This window comes from Pipistrellus kuhlii, unplaced genomic scaffold (assembly GCF_014108245.1).
Source record: "Pipistrellus kuhlii isolate mPipKuh1 unplaced genomic scaffold, mPipKuh1.p scaffold_m20_p_3, whole genome shotgun sequence".
NCBI classification, from domain to species: domain Eukaryota; kingdom Metazoa; phylum Chordata; class Mammalia; order Chiroptera; family Vespertilionidae; genus Pipistrellus; species Pipistrellus kuhlii.
In genome coordinates this window covers 2,268,645-2,296,086 of record NW_023425529.1, presented here as the reverse complement: position 1 = coordinate 2,296,086, position 27,442 = coordinate 2,268,645, and the positions used below count along the sequence as shown (strand labels likewise).

Below are 27,442 nucleotides of genomic sequence, written 5' to 3'. Positions count from 1 at the left end.
AGGCTTCAAAACCCAGGCAGAATCTGCAAGTGCCTCACTGGCCCCCAGCCGCACCGCTCCTTCTCTCAGGAAGCAATGCATCGGTGACGCCCAACCCAGGAGGTATGGGGACACTGAAGGGTTGGCTACTGAGTGCTTTCAGGAGGAGGAGAGGGTGAGCAAGGAATGGGAAGGCTGTCTTGCTGGTCTGGGCCAGTATGCTAGTCCCAAGGGGCATCCATGCACTTGTCCTCCCTGATGGCAGCCTTCAGTGCCGCCTGCTGCACATGGCGCTGTGCAGTGACCATCTGGAGACTGGGCGGTGGGGCATGGCTTGGTTTCCCAGGGCCAGGCCAAAGCTCTGGTCTCATTACCTCCCTCGTCTTGGAGCCTGATTTCCTGGTCTAGAGAGTGAAGAGGTAGGTGTGTCTAGAATGCAGTTGTCCCCACAGCTGTTCACGTCCATTAGAGCTCGGGGGCACAGACATGCGTGCTCTAGACATGAGTGACGGAGCTCTCTTCTGGTTACCTTTAGCTGTGGCTCTGGCTTAACCACTGATGGCAGTGATACATCACTTCCTCCCAAATAGCTTTCCGGGACTGGAAAACCAACTCGAAGAAATAATCAAGCCCATCACTGTAAAGAGGTCCACGAACGGGCCCCAAACGTGAAGATGGTGCTGCCGGGACTGCAGCCCGGGAAGCCATGAAGCCGCGCTGAGGAAGGTCTGTGGGCCCGGCATGCGGAGGCCCTTCGGGAGGTTTGGGAGGTGGAGGTTAAGGCTGTTCTCGTAAAAATACCAAGATGTCTGCCTTTGCACCGATGGCGTAAAGCAATGGCGGGTGAAGTGCTGGTGCTGGGCACTAAGCCAGGCAGCGGCATCAAACCCAGAGTCATCGAGGCTCTCTTTCCTGCCGCACGCGCGCTCCCCCCATAGAAATAAGCTGGGCAGCAGGCCTGGTGTGTGAAGTGCGGAGGGCCCACCGCAGCCAGCCTATCAGAAGCTGCCACCCTGTCGGAAGCATCCACAGTTCTCTGTCCTTCCCAGCCACAGGCCTCTGCAAGGCCAGGCTCTCCTCATGTTCTTCAACGTGTCCCAGCACACGTCACAGGTGAGCATCGCAGAGGCGAGAACCATGTCTGCCCTGAGGCCAGGCAGTAAAACGATTCAAAAAATGTAAAACAGCCGAAACCGGTTTGGCTCAGTGGATAGAGCGTCAGTCTGCCCACTGAAAATTCCCAGGTTCGATTCCGGTCAGGGGCACATCCCCAGTAGGGGGTGCACAGGAGGCAGCTGGTCAATGTTTTTCTCTCATCGATGTTTCTAGGTCTCTATCCCTCTCTCTTCCTCTCTGTAAAAAATCAATAAAATATATATTTTTTTAAAATGTAAAGCAACGCCATCTCCTCTCAGTCAATTATATTTTGTGGGTCCCCTCCCCATAAAAATATCATTTATGTTAGTATGAGATGGTAAATTATAGTTGAATGAATTAATGAGTATTTTGAAATTTTCTCACTTTTAACTTCTAAGATGGTAATCATACACAGGTAAAATTCATATAAAAAATCTTTGGGCCCTGGCTGGTTTGGCTCAGTGAAGGGAGCATTGGCCTGCAGCCTGAAGGGTCCCGGGTTCGATTCCCATCAAGGGTAGGTATCTCAACTGCAAGCTCCCAGCTCTGGTCAGGAGCATGCGGGAGGCAACCAATCAATGTGTCTCTCTCACATCAGTGTTTCTCTCTGTCTCTCACTCTCCCTTCCACTCTCTCTAAAAATCAATGGAAAAAAATATCCTCGGGCGAGGATTAAAAATAGACCCTCATCTTTGGGATCCTCAATTATTCTTTTTTATATATATATATATTTTATTGATTTTTTATAGCGAGGAAGGTAAAGAGAGATAGAGAGTTAGAAACAGATGAGACAGAAACATCGACCAGCTGCCTCTTGCACATCCCCTACCGGGAATGTGCCCACAACCAGCGTACATGCCCTTGACCAGAATCGAACCTGGAACCTTTTAGTCTGCAGACCGACGCTCTACCGCTGAGCCAAACCGGCTTCAGCCCTCAATTATTCTTAAGAGCACAAAGGGACCAAAGAGACCAACGTGTTCAAGAACTGCTGAACGGGATCATCCTAAGGGCCCATTCGGGATAAAAATGCCCAGGGTTTTATTTATAACCTCAGCCTCTTGAGCAACGCTGCTCTATAATCATGACCTTTGGTATAAAACAGGATGTCTTTGAATTTTTCCTAAATCGACTTCTTTTACAGCCTCCCACTCTCTCACTCCGAGACTTAGAAACAGACTTCTGTGCATGTGGTATTGCTACAGTTACACACACACACCACACACACAGATGTGTTTATAACACAGTAACATGCCCTCCCCTCGCGCAATATGCTCATCCTGTAGCCGCCTAACCAGACTGCGCGGCCTGCGGAGCAGGAACTATGCTCTGTAAGACACCAACAAGCGTGACCAACACCAACCGCCTGCCGCCCAGATGTGGCAGCAGGCCCTGCCTCCCAGGAACTTAGAGTCCACCCGGGATATAAGAACAACACACACACACACACACAAAAAAAAAAAAAACACACACACAAAAAAACACAACAACAAACAAACAAAACACAACACAATACACAGCTGGCCAGCGGGCTCAGCGCGTCAACCTATGAACCAGGAAGTCAGGTTCGATTCCCAGCCAGAGCATGGGCTGGAGCTGCAGGCTCAATCCCAGTGTGAGGCGTGCAGGAGGCAGCTGGTCAGGGGTTCTCTCATCACTGATACTTCTCTCTCTCTCCCCTCCGCTCTGAAATCAATACGAATTTTAAAAGGAGAACCAGGCACAGACAGATAGGGTTCCCTAGTAACGAAGGAGGACTGGCGCCTGAGGACTCACTTCGCGCCAGGTCCCGTGTGTCATTCAGACAGTCCTCAGAGCCACCAAGTGCTCCCATTCACTCCTCTCGGCAGCTCTGCAGGGGGGGCCGACAGCGGGCTGACAGAGGCCACAGTCAGCAGCCAGAGCTGCGCCCGCCGCAGAGCCAGGCGGGGGGGTGGCGGGCGCGGGCGCGAGGGTGCGGGCGCGGGCTCACCGACATGGCCAGGTGCAGCGGCGTGTTGCCGTGCTCCCCGCGGGCGTTGGCGTCGGCCCCGTAGGTCAGCAGCACCATGGCGCAGTCGAAGCGGTTGCGCGTCACTGCCACGTGCAGAGGCGTGTTGCCCACGGAGCTGGTGTTGTTCACGTCGGAGCCTCGTGTCAGCAGCATGCGGGCCATCTGCGGGAGACGGATCCGCCCGTGTCAGCCGCTGTAGCCGGCGGCGCCTGGGCACTGCCGCTCCCGCCCTCAGAGGCCTGCGGTGCGGGGCCTCCGGAGAGCTGCAGCCACAGACGGGCCCGGCTGGCAGGCCTCGGTTCTGGGGCTGGCTCCAGACCGGGGCTCCATCAGCACCCCAAGAACTAGGGGCCAAAAAGCTGAAGATGTGCCCACTGTTTTACGAGGCATCCACGTCCTTCCCAGGAGCTCACAGGGCCTGTGCCTGGGAACAGCCCCACTCGGTCACCCTCCCTGGGACCCTGCAAGTGGGCTCCCTCCTCGGGACGTGGCCACACGCACCACTGCTCGTCCTGCACCCCAAGGAGCCTGGACTTCGAAGCCCAATAGGCTTGAGCAGCCCCGCTCACCCCAGTTATCTGAGCTTGGGCGGGTCACTGCGCCCCTCTGCACCTCAGCTTTCTCTTCTTGTAAGACGCAAGGCCCTACCTCACTGAGTGTGGTAACGACGAATGACAAACACACACGGGAGCCCCTGGCTTGCTGGCCAGCTCCTGGCATGAAGACAGGACCTGGAAGTGGGGGCCTTCTCCCTCCTGGCCCGTCGCAGCCAGGGGCGGCCCTGGCCTCCGGGCCACCCAGCGCCTGCCAAGCGGTGCTCCCCAGAAAGGAGAGACCAGAGAGCCCTCCTCCCAGGGAGACGGAGTGTGGCGAGGGGAGAGGCCTCAGAGAGAGGCCGCTGGAGCCAGCGGCAGCCATGCCACCAACCTCAACCTTCTGTTTATGAGGCACTTGACAATTTATAAGGATTTTTCTCCCACGATACCCTGCTGAGGTCACACCTCCAGAGGCAGGAGATGGGACCTCCAGTGCCGACAGGAGAAAGCCGCAGAGGGGACAGGCACCGTGCCAGTGAGCACTCACCTGTCCTTGGTCCTCTCTGCCTGGGCGCCCACCGCGAGATCAAACTCCCAAGCGCCATCCTCAGGGTCCCCGCAGGAACCAGGCCCCCTCTCCCCCAGAGCCACCTACCTCTGCTTTCTTGGCCCAGTGGAGGGGGCTGGCTCCATAGCGGGGGTCTTTGCTGTGGACCTGGCTGCTGTCCATGCTGATGATCATCTCGGCACACCTGGAGAGAGAGGAGCCTGGCACAGTGAGGAAGGCCGGGGAAGCCTGGTGCCAGAAGAGGTCATGGGGGCATCACCTACTACCGATTAGGGAGAAATTCTGCAAGTAAAGTTGCAATAAAACCCAACCAGCGTGAGTAGCATGGAGTATCTAGGGTATCATGAGCCCTTCCAGGCCCAGCTTAAGCCCCTTCCTCCAGGAAGCCTTCCCTGATAACTCCAATCAGCCATGATCACTCTCCCTGGTGTTGGCATTAGGACAAGCCCCAGCTTCCTCACTGGTGACCCCTGGAAGGAGACCACACAGAAACCGTGCTTACAGGACTGGGCAGGAGTGAGAGGAGACAGGATATCCCAGCACCTGGCTCTGTGCCTGGCACACAGCCCCCTCCCCGCCCCACCTCTAACACCCGCTGTAGTCTCCTGCACTGACTGCCCCCCCAGCCTGAGCGTGGCCTGCCATGCGCCCTTTTCCCGCTGCCTGCCTGGCACTCAGCACTGGGAGGTCTTGGTGACTTCTGTCTCCTGTCCTCGGGCTGTTCTCTTACCCACCTTTGTAGGGCACAGTCCTGCTTGGCGCCTGGGTCTGAGGGACTGACCGACTCATTCATTCATTCATTCATTCATTCATTCTAGGTACTGTACATGCTAGGGAATACTTTGAGATAGTCATCTCTTTTATCCATGCCCCGCCTCACCCCCTCCACACACACTCACACCCCCACACACACAACCCCCACATGAGAAGAATTTCCTGAGCCCAGGGTTCCCAGGTCGGGAGGAGGGAAGAAATGAGAATGTTCTAGAGCTCCCGGAGACACGGGCTGGACCTGTGACGCCACTGTGCCACCCACCAGAGGGACGACTGCTTCTAGGCAGAGGGGCCCTGGGCCGCCCTGACCGCCATGCCTGGGCCTTGAGTCGGCCCCAGAAGCCATGAGCACCGCAGCATGATGGGTTCAGGTCAGGCCGGTCAGCTTGGGGGGATGAGGACCCAGGCCGGGGGCCCCTCCGAGCCTTGGGGCCGCATGAGATTCTAGCACTGGACCACCCCTGGGGAAGCTGGAAAGGGGACCCCCAGAAAAGATCTCTAGTTTGGCAAAGGGAGGGTCACGGTCAGACATTAGAGTACACTACAGGGCAGACTGACGTTATATTCTTTGCACAGTGAGCTGAGATTCACAGCCTACACATTGTGAGCTGAGATTCACAGCCTACACATTGGCTTGTGCCAGGCCAGCCCTGGGGGCCAGAGTCTCAGGAGGGAGGTGAGGCCCAGCCCCGTGAGGCGGGGGTGGGATTGGGCGGGATGGGGGAGGGGGGAGGGAGAACCTACCCCTTCTGGGAGAACTTCATGGCCGTGTGGATGGGGTAGCCGCGGGGCCCCATGACGTTGCAGCGCGCGTTGCACAGCAGCAGCACGTGGACCATCTCCGGCTTGCCCATCTGGCAGGCCAGGTGCAGCGGGGTGAGCCCCTGTTTGTTCACCTGGTTCAGGCCGGCCGACGCACTCTTCCCCAGGAGCTGCGGGCAGAGCGGCGTGGGCTGCAGCCTGGTGCGGAGGAGCCCCTGCGGTCCTTCCCCGGCCCCGCCGCTCCCCGGGGACGAGGGCGAGGGAGGCTGGACTTCGGAGCACACGCCGAAGGACGCAGAGAAGCAGCAGAGAGGGAGGCCTCGGAGGGGAACGGGAGCTGACTGAACCTGGGGTGCGGGCCTGGCATGCCTGTGGCATGGATGCCAACTTCCGAATAAAGACGCTGAAAACGTGGTCACACCGAGGGAGGGGCACTGGGGTCTGGGAGGGGCAGCGTCTCTAGCTTTTCTGTCCTGTTTGAATTTTTTTTTTTTTTTTTTGCTGTGTGCGGATATTTTTCAATTTAAAAAAAAAAGTGTTGTCCGGCTTGTGTGGCTCAGTGGTTGAGTGTCAACCTATGAACCAGGAGGTCACAGTTCCATTCCTGGCTGAGGCACAGGCCAGAGAGATCGGTGTGAGGAAGCAGCCCATCAATGTTTCTCTTTCATCAATGATGTTTTTCTCTCTCTGCCCCTCTCCCTTTTCTCTGAAATCAATAAAAAAATATTCTAAAAAATATCAGGCCCAAGCCAGTTTGGCTCAGTGGATATAGCGTCAGCCTGCAGACTGAAAGATCCTAAGTTTGATTCCGGTCAGGGGCACACGCCCGGGTTGTGGGCTCGATCCCCAGTGGAGGGCCTGCAGGAGGCAGCCGATCCATGATTCTCTCTCATCATGGATGTTTCTCTCCCTCCCCCTTCCTCTCTGATACCAATAAAAATATATTTAAACAAATATCAGTATTAAAAGGCACACGGGGAGGCTTTTACTTCCTCCTGGGGCTGAATGCTGTCCCCTGAGGATAATTACGATCCTGGGTGCCCGGATGACCAGCCGGGCACACCAGCAGCCTGGGGACGTGGCAGGGTGGCCCGACTAGAGGGCCAGCCCCGCCACTCACAGCCCAGGGGCCCTCCCTGGGCAAACATGAAAGTCACTGAGTCTGTTTCTTTAGCAGGGAGAGGAGGGCATGACCCTCCCGCACAGAGGGTGTTCTGAGAATTCGCCAGAACACACACAACACCCAGCACAGGGCAGGCGGCAGACTAGCACACCTAAAGGACAGGTGCAGCTGCGCGTGACAGTTGGTCAGAGTGCCCTGCCCTGCCCCGAGGCAGGACAGGTGAGGCCCGAGCTGGGCACACAGCGGTTCTGGTCAGGGTGGATGTCACAGGTGTGCGATCCCCTCCCCCGAGAGCACCAGTCATCAGGGATGGATCCGCATGTTCTGGACTCTGGAGTAATGTAGTTCCATTCTGATGCCAAGGCAGAGACAAGGATATCACCTTCAGAAGAATCTCCCAATCCTAGGCAATAAAGAAGTGCCCAGGAGTCTGTCTTTTCTGCCTTAGAGTTGAAGTAGCCTCCTAATTACGTCACTGGATCTACTCGCGCAGAATTTTTATTTTTATCTCTCTGCCCAGCTCATGGAAAATTCAACGGGAACGTCTCTGGCGCAACTGCCTGGCGGAGCCCGATGGAATTTCGTTGTGTGTGTTTTGAATTCCTGTAAAAAGTTAAGCTCGGGCCTTAGTGGGCATGCCCAGTGGTCAGAGAGGCAGCCTAAACAGGGCAGGGTCTTGGGTTCAGTTCCGGGCAAGGGCACGTACCTGCGTTGCTGGCTCAATCCCCAGCCCCGGTAAGGGCACACGCAGAAGGCAACCAATTAATGTTTCTCTCTCACACGATATTTCTTTCTCTCCCCATCCCTCCCTTCCACTCTCTTTAAAAATCAATGGAAAATATATCCTCGGGTGTTAACGAAAGTTAACTTAACAATGAAAGTTAACAACGAAAGTTACGTTCAGGTCCCCCGGGACCTCGGGTGCCTCCCTCCCGTAGGGGTCCGGCTCTCCGGGGGTGCTGAACTAAACCCCGGGCTGGACTGCGAGCGGAGTCTGCTTGCTGGGTTGGAGGACTTCCCCAGACTGTCAGAGCAAGGAGGCGAAAGCGAAGGAGGGAAGAGTGGATGGAGCTCGGGCCTTCAGGACCACAGAGGGCCCGGGAGAGGCCCAGAGTGACATCTGCGTGCAAGGACGCAGAGACAGCCGAGGGCACGGCGCGGTGTCGCCCCTCTGCGCACCTGCAGCACCTGGGAGCTGTTGCCCTGCACGGCGTAGTGGAAGGCGGTCTCCCCGTTGTGGTCAGTGACGTCCACCTGGGCGTGGCAGTACTGCACCAGCTCCTGCAGGATCTCCGCATTGCCCTTACGGCAGGCCAGGTGCAGCGGCGTGCAGCCCTCCTTGCTCTCCGTGCTGTTGGCGCAGCTGTGGGGGTGGGCAGGCAGGTGAGTGGGCATGGCACGGGATGGGCAGGGCATGAGAAACCGAAGGGCAGAAGAGGGAAGCGGGTTAGGCGCTCAGGAGCACTCATGCCATGTTCAGCCTAAGTCACGACTTATTTGTATCTCATGGGACTTGTACCCTTTTTCAGTGCCAGTGGCACACCTGTATAGATGTGCCCAGCCCACACCAGCCTGAAGAGGGCAGTGGGGTGGCACAGAAAGGGCTGCAGGCCTAGGCCAGGTGGCTGGTCGGTTGCAGAGTCCTCCTGTACATAAAATGCCCCAGTCGGGGTGGGTATAGGAGACAACAGATAGATGCCCCCCATCCCCCTCCTGTCTCTCTCTCTAATAAACATATCCTCCGGTGAAGATTTTTTTAAAAAGGGTCGCTTACCTGGGGCACTAATATGCATATATGGACACAGACAATAGAGCGATGAAGGGAGGGGTGGGTGCGGGGTAGAGGGGGGGGGGGTGTTAATGGGAAAAAAAGCCAAACAAACAAATGGGACATCTGTAATATTTGCAACAATAAATAAAGAAAACATTTTAAAAAATTTAATTGCATAAATGAAAAGGGCCACAGAAGACAGAACTCTCACTAACAATGGGCAATTCCCTTAACCTCCTGGGCTTCAATGTCTTTATTTACAAAAAGTAACAATAATCCCTGAGGAGCCTGCCCTAGGAAATGGCCCAGCTTTCGAGATTAAATACCATGATGGTCTAGGACAGGCCTGCCCCCTGAGCCAAGGAGGTGTGCCACCTCAGGACAGGACTGTGCCCAGGACACACATCTGGCTGAGCGGGTGAGTCAGGGGCCCTTGGAAGAAGCCACCCAGGACCTGTAGCCCCCGCAGCACCCTCCGGCGGGGCGACCTGCACAGGCCACACAGCCTCCCCCTGGGTGACAGCGCCTCGGGGGGTGTTGGGGAAAGTCTAGTTCACGGCGGGTATAAAGCAGCCTCATGGGCCTGCATCCGGTAGATGCTCCAGAAATGTCACGTTTTCCCTCTGACCGCAGCCAGCACCTCTAGGCTCTAACCCAGAGGCAACGCTGCCCCTTTAAGTCTAAGGTTCTGGGCAACCTTTGAGCTTACGGAGAACTGAGGCAGGATGGAGATTCCAAGGCCCCATCCTGCCACACATCCCAAGGGTCCAGCCCTGCGGCCCCGCCCGGCCAGGCCCGCCCACCTGATGATGCGGCTGTGATGGAAGCACTCTCGGATGCCCAGCTCCACCGCCAGGTGGGCCACGGACCAGCTGGGGTGGCTGCGGATGAGGTCGCTCAGCTGCTGCAGCACGTCCACCTGCAGGATGTGGGCCGAGCTCTCGTAGAAGGGCGGCAGCAGGGAGGAATACTGCTGGAAGGTCACCAGGGCCTCGGCCTCCGTCTCCAGCTGGAAGAGTCTGCGGAGCCAGGACCCAGGAGGGAGACAGAATGAGCCGGAGGACCCCCGCCCACCCCCCTTGGCATCAGGAGCGGAGGGTCCTCACCCTCAGGATGCTGCCTGCCTCCCGGTGCACCCTGACCCGCGGCAGCCGGACTCCCCGCCCCACCCCACACCCCTAACTGGAGTTGGGGCTTCATTTTTATTTGAAAGTATTTCCTTCTCTCTCTTTTTTTAAGTACCATCATGTGGTGCTTTTAGATTTGGTTTTACCCGCTTTCTCATTTGACTGTCACGTCTGGCAGCCCCAGCCTCCATGCCAGCTCCTCCCACACAGCGGGAAGTCAACATGTTTAACCCAAATGTCCAGCAGTACAATGTTGTATAAACTGTGTACATCTGTGTGGTGGAACGTTACGCAGCCGTGAAAGTCAGATATTTAAAGAACAGGGAAAAGTCGCTTTACAATGTTAAATTTAAAAGCAGAATACAAATCTTGTATGATACGTGACAGAAACTGTACTTAGAAGACTGAAAGGAAATGTCAGAATGTGTGTGACAGCGTAACAACTTACATGTTCTTTACCCATTTCTGTACAATGAGTTGAAATTATTTTTACAGTCAGGAAACATGTTTTGTTCATTAAAAAGAATATATGTAAATATGTCACCTGAGGACATGTTTAGAGAGAGGAAGGTGGGCGGGGGGTGGGGGAGGGTGGTGCGGAGAGAAACATGGATCGGTTCTTTTCCATAGGCTCCTGGCTGGGGATCAAACCCACAGCCCAGGCATGTGCCCTGACCTGGAACTGAACCAGTGACCTTTTGGAACACAGGGTGACCGAGGCTAAAGCAACTGAGCCACTGCAGCTGGGGAACGTTTTGCTCATTTTTCAAGAGTAGAGTTTGAGTCCCAGGTCTGCTGTCATCCTAAAACAAGTCCGCTTCTCTCTGAGCCCTCTGAAACGAGACTAACTGCACCGCCCCACCTACCTCACGAGGCGCTGTGAGGATCAGCCGGGACGGTAACGTAAAAACACTTTAAAAGCTGAAGTCATGACCGTCCGTGGGGGCGGCTTGGAGGCCTGGCCAGAGCTGTGAGCACACCGGTGCTTCCCACCCGCACAAGCGCAGCCAGCGGCCCAGCGGGTGGAGCCGGAGGGGGGCTCGGCAGCGCCAGCTCCTTTCCCAGGGAGCGCGGTCCTTAGCAAAAACCTACTGACAGCTGACCTGCTCCACACTGTCCCAAATGGAGGGCAAATGGAGGAGCAAAACAGACCACAGCCCCCCCGCCGGAGCCCCCATTCTCCTGGGGGAGATCAACAGAACGAGCAAGATGAAGTCAAAATAAGGAAGAAGGAGAAACAGACTGTCTGGTAAAAAGTGCCATAAAAGCTGGCCGGTGTGGGTCAGTGGTTGAGTGTTGACCTATGAACCAAGAGGTCACTGGTTCTATTCCCAGTCAGGGCACACACCTGGGTTGCAGGCTTGATCCCCAGTGTGGGGTGTGCAGGAGGCAGCCAATCAATGATTCTCTCATCATTGATGTTTCTATCCCTCTCTCCCCCTCCCTTCCTCTCTGAAAGCACTGTGTGTGTGTGTGTGTGTTAAGTGTTATAGAAAAACAAAGTAGGAAAGGGGGATGTGGAAAGGCCACTCCTCATTCTGCGTGGCTGGTTTTCGCTGCATCTCACCAACCTCTCACTGTTGGAGTGCCCCGGGTCAAATCCTGCCGTGGAGTCAGGTAAAATGACAACTGGAATTGGTCACTGGGTTTGGCATTGCTGAGGCACGGGTGACCTTGACAAGAGTGTGGGAATCAAAGCCTCATTAGCGTGGGTTTAGGAACGAATGGGATGTGAGGAGCCGGAGACAGCAAATACGGACAATGTGGTTTTCCGCAGAGGGTGCAACTAATGTAAGGTGACCAGTCGTCCCACTTTTGGCGGGACGGTCCCGATTTTTAACAATTTGTTCCGAGGCGTTTTTAAAAAGTCCCGATTTTTCAAAAAATCGGGATGTTTTTAAAATGCAGCGGGATGTGGGACAAATTGTTAAAAAATTGGGACCGTCCTGTCTGGTCACCTTAAACTAAAGGCTCCTAACGGGCAAGTGTAATCTGGCTTTTCAATGCTGGCAGAGATGACCCAAAAAAACACGGGGTCCCTCTGAGGAGTCCACTTCCGTTAACAGCAGAGGTAATGTGAGCCAGGTCACCGGCTGGGGACCACCAGAAACGCCAGACAAAACATAGAAAGCACCTGCGTGAGGCGCCGGAGACCGAGTCAGACAGTGAGGAACTGCGGGGCGGGCAGGGATCATGGAAACCAGGATGTGAGCCTGCTGTCTAGGCTGCTGTCACTCGAGAGGCTGGAGGGACAGGCGGCAGCATCAACAGTCTCACAGGCTCCGGGGACAGGGTCTGCAGGCAGAGCCCTGGTCACCACCTCTTGCTGTGGGGTGGGGTCCTAAAAGCCTTCACCCTAGGAAAGCCTTCCCAAGGGCTCCGCCTCAAATAACTTGTTCCAGAAACTGGCCTGAGGCGGTCCCCTGTGAGCGTGCTCCCGGGTACCTGGGAGATACATACCCTGTTTCCCCAAAAATAAGACAGTGCCTTATATTAATTTTTTCTCCCAAAGTTGTGCTAGGTCTTATTTTCAGGGGATATCTTATCTTTCCATGCGCTAGGTCTTATTTTCGGAGGATGTCTTATTTTCGGGGAAACACGGTACATAAAGGAAAATCACACTAGGCTTCAGTTCACTCCTACAAGCATGGTTGCACATCCAAAGTCTGGCCCGATCAGAACACGCCAGGCCTCCGAGGAGATACGACAACAGAAAAGAAAACCAACAGAAACAGATCTATACGCGAAAGGCTGCAGATATTAAAGTTATCTGATACAGACTTTAAAACAACTGGGACAATATTCAAGAGGATAAAATAGAAGACTTATAATTTTGGCCAGGAACTTTAAACTATTAAAAAAAAAAAAAAAACAGTGGAAATTACAAAATTTTTAAAATACAATTGTCAAAATGAAGAAAATGGCTAGGTATAATAGCATTAGACAATGCTGACATAAAATTAGTGGATAGGAAATTGGTCAGAAAGACTGAACAGAATAAAGCATGGGGAGACAAAAGATGGGAAAATACAGGAAAGTAGATAAAAGCTATAGAATATATATAGTGAGCATATCTAACATACATTATAAGTAGAGCCACAAAAACAGAAGAGAGAGAGAACTGGACAGAAGCCATATATGAAGAGTTAACAACTGTGAACTTTCCAACATTGATGAAAAACACTGTTTTAAAATACTTTCTGCGGAAAGGAGCTATGGGGGGGGGGGGGGAGGAGAAACAATTGTAATAATCTGAGCAATAAAGATTTATTAAATTAAAAACCAAACAAATAAAATACCTTCTGCGCCCCCCTCCACCAAAAAGAAAAGCAGAAGAGGGGGAAGAAGGAGAAAGAGAAGTCTACACTTAAGGACTTTGTAGAGGTTTAGAACCTTTAAAATTCTTCAACACTCGTCCCACTGAGAGGGAATCTGTCTCTTTACTCTTTAATCTAGCTCTGTAATTCTTTACTACTAGAATTTGGCGGAAGTGGTACTGTCCTCATTCTAGACCAAGGCCTTAAGGGACTGGATGCTTCCACCTCTTTTCTCTTGGGATCCAGCCATCATGCCCTAGGGAAGCTGAGCACCCAGGGAGGTGATTGTAGGTCCTGGACCCTCGGCCAGGATGAGCGCCCAGCCAACAGCCGGCACCAGCTTGGCCAACTGTGAGTGAGTCATTTTACAGTGGGTCTCGCAGTCAAGCCACCCCAGCTGGTGCTGTGTAGACTAGAACTGAGCCTTTCCCACTGAGCGCCACTCAAATGACAGATTTGTGAGCTAAATAACTGAGACTGTTCTCAACCACTACATTTTGGAGTCGTTTGTTACACAGCAATACCGGAGAATGACATACATTGGCGAACATACTATAACATAGCAATAACTGACACATGTACCACACTACAACTGCTGAAAACAAAATGCAAAGAGGAAATATTAAAAATAGCAGAGGAGAAGATCACCTTCAAAGGACAACCAGTACACTGAGCGCTGGCTTCTCAACAATGGAAGCCGGAGACAATGGAACGACATCCTGAGAGAGCTGTAGGAAAATAAACACCAAAGAGAATTCTATGGCCAGAAAGCAGACAAACACAGAACCTACAAGTATGAAGTTGAAATTAAAACATTTCACTAGTCAGCCTGGCTTGCTTGGCTCAGGGTTTGAGCTTTGACCTATGAACCAGGAGGTCACAGTTCAATTCCCTGTCATGGCACAGGCCCAGGTAGTGGGCTCAATCCCCAGTGTGAGGTGTGCAGGAGGCAGCCAATCAGTGATTCTCATCATTGTTTCTATCTCTTTCCCATTCTCCCTTCCTCTCTGAAATAAAAAAAAATATTTTTAAAAACACCAAAAAAACAAAAACATTTCACTAGTCAGAGAGAAGTGTCATTAGCAGACCTACACAAAAGAAAATATAAAATTATTTTCATGAAGTAGAAGGAACCTTATCCCAGGTGAATGATCAACAATAAAGATGCTGCCGAAACCAGTTTGGATCAGTGGATAGAGCGTCAGCCTGCAGACTAAAAGGTCCCGGGTTTGATTCCAGTCAAGGGCATGTACTTTGGTTGCGGGCACATCCCCAATAGGGGGTGTGCAAGAGGCAGCTGATTGATGTTTCTCTCTCATTGATGTTTCTGACTATCTTTCTCTCTGTAAAAAATCAATAAAATATATATATATATTTAAAAAACAATAAAGATGCTGAAAAAACTGAAAATGGTATATTTATAGGCAAATTTAAATGAATATTGACAATATAATGTCTTATTGTACTTAAAATAAAAATATTAATAAAAATTTTTTTAAAAGTACATGGCATAAAAGCCTGGAGGGGGATAAATGCAGTTAAAGGGTTCCCAGGCCCGTTTATTGTTCTGGAAGATTCTATAATAGAGTACCAATTATACTTCAGTAAGCCCAAGGATGTGTGTTACAATCTCTAGGGCTCTCTCTATCAAGAACTGTGGAAGGTTTCAGATTTTGCCCTAGTTGCAAACTAACAAGTTAGCCTGACACAGTTTCATGGATGCTGGCAGGAGACACAAGATTCCTGGATCAAAGACAAAGGGCAGTTTATTACTCACAGCAACAGCAGCAGCCAGAGTATCGGCATTTGTGCCAATTCCCTGGGATCCAGTTCCCACAAGGTGACATGAAGAGGGTCAGGTGACATCTGCTCATGTTGCATCAGAGGAGAGAAACCCTGAGTGCAGGGAACTTGAATCTTCTGTCATTGTCAATAAGCAAATCTGTTTAAGCTTTGCCCTGGAGGAAGATACTGTCTTTATAGCACAGGAGAGCAGGCAAGCGGCCCCCTGCTCTGGAGAGAGACTCTCTCTCTGCCTTCCAGGCTGTTCCCTGCAGACATCCCTGTACAGACAGCCCGAGCAGAGGTAGCCAGCGTCTCTGTTCACAAGGTGTGCAGAAACACAAGACACCCACAGAGAACTGTCTCTTAACAGTTATCACAAAGAGATAACAGAGTGTATAACTCCCAAGCTAACAGAGAGGGGAAATGGAATAGTTAGAAAACAAGCATGAATTGCAAAAGCATTTTGGTGAGTGGGGGAAAAAGTCAGACTCAAGCGCTGCATGATTAAAAGATAAAACTAGCCCAGCCAGTGTGGCTCAGTGGTTGGGCATCGGCCTTAAACCAGGAGGTCACGGTTCGATTCCTGGTCAGAGCACACGCCCAGGTTGCAGCCTCAATCCCCAGTGTGGCACGTGCAGGAGGCGGCCAACCAGTGGTTCTCTCATCGTTGATATTCCTGTTTCTCTTTCCCTCTCCCTTCCTCTCTGAAATCAATTAAAAAATATTTTTTAAAAAGCAACATATCCCTAACAAATCTGATCAAGAAATAGAGAAAATACAAAATACCATCTCTTCAGAGCCTTCAGATATTAAAAAGAAAACAGGATATTATGAACGACTTTATGCCAATGAATTTGATTACTTAAAGTGGGCAAATTTCTTGAAAACACAGCATAGCAAAACTGACACTAGAAGAAAGAGAAAATCTGGTAGTCCTATATCTGCTAAAGAAATCGATCCAATCCTAGCCATTTTGGCTTAAGTGGATAGAGTGTCAGCCTGAGGAGCCTGAGGACAGGAGGGTCCCAGGTTCGATTCTGGTGAAGGGCACAGACTGTGGGCTCACTCCCAGCAGGGGGTATGCAAGAGGCAGCTAATGGATGATTCTCTCTCATCACTGATGTTTCAATCTCTCTCTCCCTCTCCCTTCCTCTCTGAAATCAATAAAAATATACAAAAAAAACAAAACAAAAACTGAATACATACTGTATTTTAAAAACTTCCCACAAAAACTCCAAGCTCATATGGCTTCACTCATGAATTCTTCCAGACATTAAAAAAAAGAAATATCAGTCTTAAACAATTTTCAGAAAATGGAAGGATTACTTATCAATTTTAATATATATATATATATTATTGATTTTTTTACAGAGAGGAAGAGAGAGGGATAGAGAGTTAGAAACATCAATGAGAGAGAATCATCTATCAGCTGCCTCCTGCATACGCCCCACCGGGGATGTGCCTGCAACCAAGGTACATTCCCCTGACCGGAATCGAACCCGGGACCTTTCAGTCCTCAGGCTGACGCTCTATCCACTGAGCCAAACCGGTTTCGGCATATCAACTCTTTTTATAAGTCTAGCATAAAGCTGACACCAAAAACTGATTAGAATATTTCTTAAAAGGAAAATTATGGGACAGTACGTCTCATAAGTATGTACAGGAAGTGGCTGTGCGGAGAGCAGAGTCGAGAAAGAGGTTCTTTAAAGCACATTTGTATGGCAATGTATCTGTCTCCCTTTCCCTTCCTCTCTGAAACCAATAAATATATATATAACATCCCAGGAGGCAGGGAGCAGGGAGTCCAGGTACACAACCACCATGGCCTGCAAAGAGACCAGCAGCAAAATGGAGAGTAACAGGACCCTGATTCTGGATCAGAATGGGACTGGAATGCAGCCTCCTCGGGACTAATTCCTGGCCAAAGGCATTTAGGTGGAAGGCATGTGTGCAACTTTCCAAGAAGCGTTCCTAAACAGAGGGCCCTTCCGCCTTCCTGCTGGCTGGAAGGGCGGCTGTGACAGCTGACCTAACGTGGCCATCTGATCTAGAGAATAGAAGCACACGTGGTGGAGCAACAAGACGGAAGGAGCCTGGGCTGCTGAGGGCTTTGAGGAGCAGCCTTTTCTGCCATGGCTGTCACTTAGGAGAAAACGGAAATTCTGTCCTGTTTCCCCACTCCCACGTTGGGTGTGGTACCTGTCACTCACGGCCGACCTGAGTGTAACTGACAGAGAAGCAGATTCAGGGTAAACATGGGAGGAAATCCAACAGAATTTGTTAAGGACCCAGATCTGAGGCTGGGGGGAGGGGAGGGAGAAATCGGGATCACGCCTGGGTGTCTGGATTGCACAACCATGTCGATGATGGTGGTGCCCTTTGCTGACACGGAAATGCTTGGATGGGAGCAGGTTAGAGAGGAGAACAAAAACAGACGCCAGAGCCAAGTGAGGAATGTCAGGAATTCCAAGAGGAGCTATGAACTTAGCTTGAAACCCCACCCACCACTGCTCTCTGTGCAGCCTGAACACGTGGAAACACCGCACACAAAGAGAAACGGATTCGGAACCGGATGATGCAAAGATTCGGCTTCTTCGCTGCTTCCTGCACAACCGGGAGCATCCCTGCTCCTTCCCGCACCTCGGTTTTCTCACCCACACAGGAGCCGCTGCCTCCTCGCTGCCTCCCCGGGTCGCTGGAGGATGTGCTAATGCCCCGGACGGGGCTCAAGCTTCCCAAGGCAAAGCTGGGATCCGGCCAATGGATACTTACAACTCACAGGACTCGGTGATGATTTGCGCGTGGAGGGTGTGGGCCCCCGGGGCAGGGCACCCCGAAAGCAAGGATGGCCCTGGCCCGGTGGCTCAGTTGGTTGGGAGTGTCATCCCATCACCAAAAGGTTGCGAGTTCGACTCCTGATCAGGGCGCGTATGGGAGGCAACAGATCAGTGTTTCTCTCACATTGTCGTCTCTCTCTGACTAAAATCAATAGCAACATATCCTCGGGTGAGGATAAAAAAATAAAATATGGATGAGTGGCCCTCCAAAGAGTGGACCCACTGCCCTGGTCAGCTGCAGGCCTGGGGGAGGGCAGCCAGAGCTCCGACTAGTGCTGCTTTGTTTAAACTATGTCTGGACTGGCCACTGAGCTGTATTCTTGCCCACCCGCCCACTAGGGTGCCTCTGCCTCTGTTTCCCCGTGGGAGCCAGGCCCTGAATTCTCACCTGATTGGCTGGGGCCGATATCTTATTTTGCTCTTCTGGTGGCTGGACCTTGACACACACACAGACACACACACCCCCCCCAGCTGCCACTTCCTGAGCCTCTTGCTGCCACGCCTGCTTACTGAGAATGACCCGCGGTTCCCTTCTCACCAAGGCCCTGGGTCCGGCAGGTCCCCCCTCTGTGCCTCCATCTGGAACAACCTATCATCTGCTCTCCCACTCAGAGGAGCCACCAGGAAGTGGCGCCTCTTGTGTCCCCGTTCCCTGGCCCCTCACGTAGCATTGCCTGGTCTGCAGGTGGCCTCCCCCAAGGACGGCGCGCTCCTTGAAAGCCCAGAGCGCGTTTTGTCATCTCCAGAGACACGAGGTGCTCGGAGCATGGTGGCTGGATGGACGGAGGACGGGGTGGCGAGAGGAATAAACAAACAGAAAGGGGGCTGTTGGTATGAGCCAACTCAGTGCCAGCCTGCAGGATCCCACGCTCCATTTTAGGCCCTTGGCCACTCCTCTCGCTGGCTCTGACCCCTCCCTTCCAGCCCATGGCCGACCCAGTGTGCCCTGAGGAGTGACAGCTATCTGCCTCTTACAGGCTCCCTGAACAGGACGAGGCCAGCCCCTGAGACTGTCATGCCCTTAAAGACCAGGGCTGCGGGTGCCCCCTGGGCCTTAGCCTCTCTGTCTGCATGGGTCAGCCCCCCGGCAGGAATCAGCCGAGTCTCCGCCCCCATGCCCCTGCTCCAGGGACCCTGGTGGGCCAAAGGGGGGAGTGTAGGAAGCCCCTCCGTCCTCGGAAGAGGGGTTCCCTCTCCGGCCCTCTCCGGACCCCTCAGATGTAGACCGAAGCCAGGGACTGGGGAGCCAAAGGAAAGACGTGCGTGTCAAGCGGAGCGGCACCCACCGGAAGGCGCTCTGCAAGTGCCTGGGGTTGACCAGGACGCAGTCCCAGGTGCGGCCGGGAACGCTGTGGAACAGAATCAGCTGCCCTTCCTCCCGGATCCGGCCGCTCGAGGCGTAGTCAGCCAGAGACACCTCCTTCACCCGGAACGGGTTAGAGAACAAGCTGGTGACGCTGCTGAGGGTGTTGACCAGGCGGCCAAAGAACTGCATCTTCTGCGGGGCCGGTGGGGGGGCCCTGCTGCCTTCCCCTCCGTCTGGAAGAAAACGGGGTCTCTGGTTAGCGGGGCGCGGGGCTCAGGCCCCCAGGCCCCCAGGCCCGCCGCACCAAGGACAGCAGTTTCCTGCCCAGGGGCCCAGGCGGCTCCCCACCAGCGTGGCCCCCTGATTCTGGGCCCAGAGGGAGCTGACGAGGAAGGGAGAGAGAATGGCACTGGGTGGGAGGGAAGAGGCCTGTGGGAGTGACAGAGCTGCCCCCGGCACAGGCGACGGACCCAGGGTCCCAGCAGAGACTCAGTTTGCTCATCTGTGGCATGGAGCCGTGCTGAGCAAAGGAATGCACACGTGGCGGCCCTGCCCTGGGCCAATGGGGCGGCTCTCCTTACGTGGGGGAGGGGGAGAGTCAACTTTTTGGTATCAAAGAGCGTGGCAGGGTCCTCCCAATTCCACAAACCCCTCTCTACCAGAACCACAGGGACGGGGACTCACACTCTCGGGGGAGGGATCGGTAAGTCCTTGTCTGACACCGTGAACACCTGCCACCCTGCTTCCCAAGGCGCTCGGAGGATACACAAAACCACGTTCCCGGAAATGAAGAGGAATGAACCGGCTCAGAAAAAGTGACCACCGATTTGGGTGGACGTTTTACGTTTCATGTTCATGGGGTCACAGTTTCTGCTATTAGATTTCCTGTTTGGATGATAGAATGATTATATTTTTTATTTTATGTATTTATCTTTTTAAAATATGTTTTATTGATTTTTCACAGAGAGGAAGAGAGGGAGAGAGAGTCAGAAACATCGATGAGAGAGAAACATAGATCAGCTGCCTCTTGCACACCCCCTACTGGGGACCTGCCCGCAACCAAGGTACATGCCCTTGACCAGAATCGAACCCGGGACCTTTCAGTCTGCAGGACAACACTCTATCCACTGAGCCAAACCAGTTTTGGCCAAAATGATTGTATTTTTTTAAAAAAATATTTGTATTATTGATAATTTCAGAGAAGAAGGGAAAGAGGGAGAGAGATGGAGACATCAATGATGAGAGAATCATTGATCGGCTGCCTCCTGCATGCCCCCCACAGGGGATCGAGCCCATAACCCAGGCATGTGCCCTGACCGGGGTTTGAACCCTGACCTCCTGGTTCATAGACTGACGCTCAACCACTGAGCCACACCAGCCGGGCATGGATGACAGACTCAGATGTCTTGTCATTTCCTGGGTTCCAGAAAGCACACTGCCTTCCTGAGTGAGTGTCACCAAAGCTAGATGACCGTCAGCCAGAGGCCGCCCTGTCCCATAAGGGTGTGTCAGACCCAAGGACAGAGGGTGGAGCGTGGGCAGGCGAGTGGACACTTCAGTGGACACCAGTCACACGCTGGCTGTGTGTTGAGGAGAAAATCAACTGTAGGGACAACAGGAACAACAAAAGGCCCGTTTAATTAAACAGAGAATACGTGCCAATAAAAATTATATCAGAGGCGTTTATTGAGCACTTACTAGGTAGCAGGCCCGGAGCTAAACACGTCACGTCCCTGTCTCGTGTCATTCTCACAAAACCATAGGAGGCAGGTGCCCTGAGCACACAGCTCAGCTCTGGAGCAAAAGTGCCTTCAAATCCCAGCCTCGCCGACAGCGGGACAAGCACGTGGCCTTCTGTGGCCGGCTCAGCGGCTTCGAGTCCACTGCGCGCCGTGCTGTTCACCGGCCACAAGCACGGCCTGCAGAACCCCTGCACCTCCCCCGCCCCTCCGCCCCCACCCCTGCAGCCTCTCCCCTGCAGCACCACCCTGTCAGCTCCGCACCACGCAGGATTCCAGCAGGCAATGCTGTTTCACACCTCCTTGCCTGTCTGCGTTGACCTGCCTATCTGAAATGTCCTCCCTCGCCTTTGATCCTCCTGCACAATTCCTACGACTACTCACACCGGGCACTCCGGGCCTTGCCGAGGGCCAGTGCCAAGAGCTTACACCTATTAGCCATCCTGTCCGCACCCCCACTACACAGTTGTTACCACTGTAGTCCTCATTCCACACCTGAGGAAATGACAGAACAGAGAGGTAAAGTGACACACCCAAGGTCACACAGCTAGATGGGCGGGCTCTGGAGTCTGGGCTCCCAAAGGCAGGCGCTACCCCTCTGTACACTCACCCCGGGCGCTGAGCTTGGCTCACAGGACGTCTGTTATAACATAATTTACATAATTTAATGGAGCAAAAATTATGCACAGCAGAAAGAGAGAAATAGACTGACAGAAAACATACCAAAATACTAGGTAGATAAGAGTATAGGTTTTATGGGCAATTTTTTTCTTTTCCCTATGTTCCAAATGGAATGGAAAATTACTCTGTTTTTTGAAGGAAAGCAGGTGTGGCGGTAGCCGGAGGGAAAGGGGTGGGAGGAGGTAGAGGCTGCAAAGGGGGGACAGAGGCGGTTGGAAGAGCTTTGCTTTGGGCGATGGGGCACAGCGCAGTGTGCTTTGTCGAGCTGTACAATAGACACCTGTGTGGTTTTGTGAGCCAATGTCACCCCAATAAATTCCATTTTAAAAAAGAGAGTGGGAGCCGAAACCGGTTTGGCTCAGTGGATAGAGCGTCAGCCTGCGGACTGAAAGGTCCCGGGTTCGATTCTGGTCAAGGGCATGTACCTGGGTTGTGGGCACATCCCCAGTAGGGGGTGTGAAAGAGGCAGCTAATCGATGATTCTCTCTCATCGATGTTTCTAACTCTCTATACTTCTCCTTTCCTCTCTGTAAAAAATTAATAAAATATATATATATATAAAAAATATATATAAAGGAGGAGATGGGCCTGGCTTAGAGAGGCAGCAGGAGGCTTTGGGGGGCTGGCTGCCCTGGGAATGGTGCCCTGGGAATGGGGGAGCCAGGCATCAGCAGGGAGCCCACTCAGGGTAAGGGGTCCGGCTGGTGAAGGAAGGCACCTGCCCGGCGGAGACACGCCCTCCGGTCCGCCGTGAGGGCGCCTCCCACAGACAGCAGCCGGAGCTGAAAGGACACACCTGCTCCGCCGCCTCCGGAGGACGGGGTGACACAACGCGGGGACAGCGGCCAGGACACCCGGGCACACAAACAGGGGCCGTTGTTATCACGAGGTGGGAGAGAGGAAATGAAAACCACGCGCCACATCCTGGAACAATCATGACAGGCCAACAGGGAAAGTGGCAAGTGTGGCATGGACAGCGCATGGCTGTCCCGGCTCAGCGCGTCCCTGTCACCCCCCCCCGCCCCCTCCGCCCCCAGCGCCTCTGACCTCAGATCAGGGGATTTTCCAGCGCAGCTGCGGGAGGAGGACGCTGGGCCGGGGAGCCGGCTGCCGGTCCCGACCTGTTAGGTCCCTCCCTCCCAGCCACCGCTCCCCTGCACCCTGATCACCCCTCTCTTCCCCTCGCCCTCACAGCTGCTTGCCCTTTGACCTCCCCATGGTGTCACCGTTTGCTTTCACTTGCTGACAACTGTTCTCATCCTCACGTGGGCTTGCTCTCTGCACCTGGGTGGGGCCAGGTCACCTGGCAGGGCCGTACCCTGCGGGGCACCTGAAGCTGCTGTAAGCAGCCCCCACACGCCACGAGGGTATGGCACAAACAAGAGCTACGTACGTACGTACGTGGTGACAGTGATGGCAACAGTTCTGACTCTGCTCCAGGCAGCCGCCAGGTGGGGGTTTTGTGTCCCCGGAGTGTGGCTGGCTGCTTGGTCTGTTCTTGGTGTTGCCTCCCAGCCCCCGGCAACAGGCCCAGCCTGCCTGCTCAGGTCCTTCCGGAAGAATCACAGTGGCTGCTGGGGCGTGGCAGGAAGGCAGGAAGGACAAGCAATATTATCCCCATTTCTGGGATAAGAAACTGAGGCCCCGAGAGGCCTTACACTGGGTGTTCAAAGAGCAATTGAAGAAGCACATGTTGATGTCCACCAGAAAAACAATCAAAAAGCCCTCCCTGGGATCGGAGCGACTGGAACCAACAGGTAGAACCTGGGGTGAACTTCCTGGAAGGGGCTCAGAAAGGGGGGAACCCATGCCCAGTCCCTGTCTAAACAAGTACACAGTCCCTCGCGGGGACAGTGTCGGGAAGGATGGCTAGAGGAGGTGACTGCTGAGCTGCACCTTGAAGGTGGGGACGGGGTAGAGGTCCTCCCAGCAGACGGAGCCCAGAGAGGGTGGGGAAAGCCTGGGGACTGGAGCCACTGGAAGACCATCGACACTAGTCCAGGTGGCACAGAGGAGGGGCTACGACTCGGCTGCTGTCAGCATGGGTACTGGTCACCATGGCGCCATTTGTCCGGCACCGGCCATGCCACCTGCGAAGGGGGCTCCATCGGTGTGGCAGAGGGTGGGGAGCTGGCGGTGGAATAGCTCTCCCAGAGTGAAGGGACACCTCCTGGCCGTCCCTCCTGGAATGCCCCCAATTTCCGCCAGTGGATGAGCCAGCTGAAGTCCACAGGCCGCACCTCTGAGGCGGTAACAGAACACACACCCTGGTCCCCACTCGCTCAGGGCTGCAGCACCGCCAAGAAAAGCTCAGGGGCGCTCGACCCTGCCCTGCGCCAGGGAAACCTTGACGGGCTCCTGCTGGGCCCCAGGAGTGACACTGCCCTTGGGTCTGGAAAGCTCAGCTCTATGGACACCAGCTGAGCTCACATTCGAGGGGGAAACTCTCCCAGCCTCTGCCTCCTCCTTGAAGAAGCTGGCCAGAGGGCAGGCCGGCCGCTGGGAGGTGCGTAACAGGATCCTCAGGCAGCCAGGCCAGGAAGCTGCCCTCACGGGACTGGCCACGTGGGGACCCTGGGACACACGCAGAACTGCTCCAGCTGGAAACCAGGCCTCCGGAGCCACCGCTTACGACAGGATGTCCCATGATCGGAGCGAGGCCACGGGACAGCGACACCCTCCTGTGCAGCCGATGGCTCCCCCCGCCCACTGCCTGGCAGGACGGGCTGAGAACACGGGGTCTGGTCCGAGCACCGGCCCCAGGCCGCTGCGGCCTCCCTGCGCCTCGGCACGCGAGCGCATCCCCCACAGCACATGCTTCGGCAGGAAGGGGATTCTTTCTGCTGGCTGCCTGAGGCTCACGATGCCGTTCAAGAGGGAAGTGCAATTGGGGGAATACGGGAGCCGTTGTCCAGGGAGAGGAGAGGGGGGGTGCTGCCTGCAGACTCGTGCCTTCTTCCTTAGACTCCTGAACAGCTCTAGGCGGAGGGCCTGCGCATAGTAGGCACTCAACTGGTGCGTGAGGAAAGACTAGATGAAAGTGGGGGTCAAGCCAAATGCCATCTCCACCTCCCATCTGAGCCTCTGGGCCTCCGAGGCTGCCTCCAAGACAGAATGTCCCTCCTAACGCTCACCCTGACCCCAGCTCGTCCCTCTTGCCTAAGCCAGTGACGAATGGGGGAGAGCTCGCTCCCATCACGTACACCCCAACACCGCTGCTACGCTCACCCAGCACCCTGAATACCAGGGGGCTCCCCACATATTTTATTTTTTATTTATTTTTAAATGTATATCTTTATTGATTTCAGAGAGGAAGGGAGAAGGAGAGATAGAAACATCAATGATGAGAAAGAATCATTGATCGGCTGCCCCTTGCCCCCCCCCCCCAAACTGGGGATCAAGCCCACAACCCAGGCCTGTGCCCTTGGCAGGAATTAGTGACCCCTTAGTCTGCAGGCTGATGCTCTATCCACTGAGCCAAGCCGGCTAGGTCCTCACCACATCTTTTAGGTAATTATCATATTTCATCCTCAAGACACTCATAAAAGAAAGCACACTCTGTCATATTACACCCAGGACACTGCGGCACAGGAGGGTATGTAAGTTGCCAGATCTTAACCGAAATTGTTGGAACCCCGAGGCCCGGCTCCTAAGCCTCAGACTGGGACTCGGGAGCAGGCCTCAATGGGCGGTGGCTGTCAGGCCTGCCTTTCAGACTCTTGTACCCAAAAGCTGAGGCCCCGTCTTACAAACACACTGCCATTCATGTGAGTCAGAGCAAAAGGCTCTTTCAGAAAAGGAAAAGGTCTCTCCCACTCACTCGGCTCAGCTGGACCATGCCTGCGAGCGAGCTGCCCGGGAGTGCTGCTGGAGCCGCCGGAGACACCAGTCCCTCAGAGATCCTGGGCTGATGGCCTGGCCCACTGATGACTCACTCTACAGGGATTTATTGAAGACCTATTACAGGCAGGCATAGTTCTAACTGCTGAGAATACATGAATGAACAAAACAAAATCCCTGCCCTCCTAGAACTTACATGTTAGAGGGCTATAAACCGGAAAGAAGATAAATAGGCAAAACACAATCAAAGGTTTAAATGCTGACTAGGTGCTCCTTCACTAGAGCAATGTGTGAGCACACGCGTACATACACACACACACACACACACACACACAATTTCAACTCCTTCCTCTTGCTCATGTCATTCTGCTGAGTGAGCAGGAAATCCCCTTTTGAGGATGCTGTCATCTAAGGAGGAGGAGGAACAGTGCCCTGGGCACCCGGACAGCAGCAAGGACCGTACCCAGCGGGGCACTCACACGGGCTCTGGTCCTGTATTCAGATTCCAGTCCCAATTGAATGTGTGTGCTCTCTGGCAACTTACCTGCCCGCTTTCCTTATGTTAAAGGGGAATAGCACGGGCTACATCAAGGGTAGCCTAGGACTCAGTAAACAGTCCATTAATATCTGTTAAAGGAGGAATGAGCCCTGACTGGTTTGGCTCAGTGGAGAGAGCGTTGGCCTCTGAAGGGTCCCAGGTTTGATTCCCATCAGGCGCATGTACCTTGGTTGTGGCCCCATCCCCAGTGGGGGGTGTGCAGGAGGCAGCTGATCAATGTTTATTTCTCATCAAGTTTCTAACTCTCTATCCCTCCCTCTTCCTCCCTGTAAAAAAATCAACAGAATATATATATTTTAAATGAGGAATGAATGAATGGTAAGGTTAACATAGAAGTGAGCCTAACTCATAGAGCATGATCAATAAATACTGCCAAATACTCTATAAAAGACAATGTTACCTTTTACTTGTGTTTCCTTCCTCGTCTATGACAAAAGAGCAAAAGCATGCATTTGTACAGGATTCATATGATCTCAGAGCTTTGCTTTTCTACATTATCTCACAGTGTGAACCTCACAGAAGCCTTCTGAGGGCAGGAAACACAAACACACACACACACACACACACACACACACACACACACACACACGCCACAGATGAGGAAACTGAGACTCGGGTGAAAAACAGCCTCCAAACTCCAGTAACATTCCGAGGCCAAGACAGTAACAAAAACACTGCCTTCAGCCCAAGGGTGGGGCATATGTGTTGCCAAACCAAACCTGCCTCACATCCTGTTGGGCGGGTAAGAGGCAGGTGAGGGAAAGATCCAGAAGCGCAGGGGGAAGGGAAGGTATTTGTTTGATAGTCTATTAAAAAAAAAAAAAAATCCCTGAGCCCCATGCCCTCCTCCCTCTCCCACGCCCACGGCTTGCCTGTCCCAGTCACACGGTCACATGGGCCACATGCGCCCTGTCACCAGCTTCCAGGTCATCTGTGGGAGCAGGAGGTGGACAGAAGCTTAGGGGGCTGGGAGACTCTGGGGTGAGGAGGCAGGCTGTAGGGAAGGAGGGAGCATGGGTAGGGGAGCAGGCAGGGACACAAATGGGGGTGAAGCAGGGAGGAAATGGGAATACACAGAGGCAGAAAACTCTGGGAGCGCTTAGGAAAAAGCGGGGGTTAATCAGTGAGGCCAGAGTGAAAGCGGGGGGGCCCTGAGAGATGGGGAAGGGAGGAGGGGTTGACTCAGGAAGTTAGGGACAGAGGGAAGAAGACACACGGGCAGGCTGAGGTCCCGATGGGGACCCAGGGTCAGAGCTGGAGGGTTCCTGGGAGACAAGAGAGGTCACGGGATGGGAGTTGAGGAGGCTGAGGTCAAAGAGAGGAATCTGGGGGGGGGGGTACTCGGGTGTCACACAGGGTTAATGGAGAACATGCCTCAGGGAATACAGGGAAGGTGCGAGGGAAGGACCACGAAGTCTGGGGCGCTGACGAGGTTTGGGGGGGCACCCCCAGGCCCCGCCTCTCCTGACCCGTCACTCACCTCGGCTTACTCAGCACTTCCACTTCCTTTACTTCCGCAAACAACGCCCCCTCTCTCCGGCCACAGCCACCGCTCTCCGCCAATCAGCGAAGGCCTGGCCGCCCCGGTCGCGCTGTGGCCCCGCCCCC

General features: G+C 53.8%; 1 protein-coding gene across 5 annotated transcripts in view; it reads right to left on the bottom strand.

Moving 5' to 3' along the window:
- PLA2G6 (phospholipase A2 group VI) overlaps positions 1-27,442 on the bottom strand; it is a 37,891-nt gene extending 10,449 nt beyond the window's left edge. For 2 of the 5 annotated variants that reach the window (XM_036457409.2, XM_036457412.2), the window contains exons 1-7: positions 27,315-27,442; positions 18,996-19,248; positions 9,447-9,662; positions 8,052-8,235; positions 5,732-5,919; positions 4,301-4,397; positions 3,089-3,271 (exon numbers count right to left, since the gene is read on the bottom strand). In XM_036457409.2, coding sequence (XP_036313302.1) covers positions 3,089-3,271; positions 4,301-4,397; positions 5,732-5,919; positions 8,052-8,235; positions 9,447-9,662; positions 18,996-19,204 — 1,077 coding nt within the window. In that variant the 5' untranslated portion in view covers positions 19,205-19,248; positions 27,315-27,442. Of the gene's footprint in view, positions 1-3,088; positions 3,272-4,300; positions 4,398-5,731; positions 5,920-8,051; positions 8,236-9,446; positions 9,663-18,995; positions 19,249-22,482; positions 22,616-26,706; positions 26,766-27,208; positions 27,256-27,314 lie in introns of those variants that run through there. The other 3 variants (XM_036457410.2, XM_045587499.1, XM_036457411.2) reach the window with 3 other exon arrangements.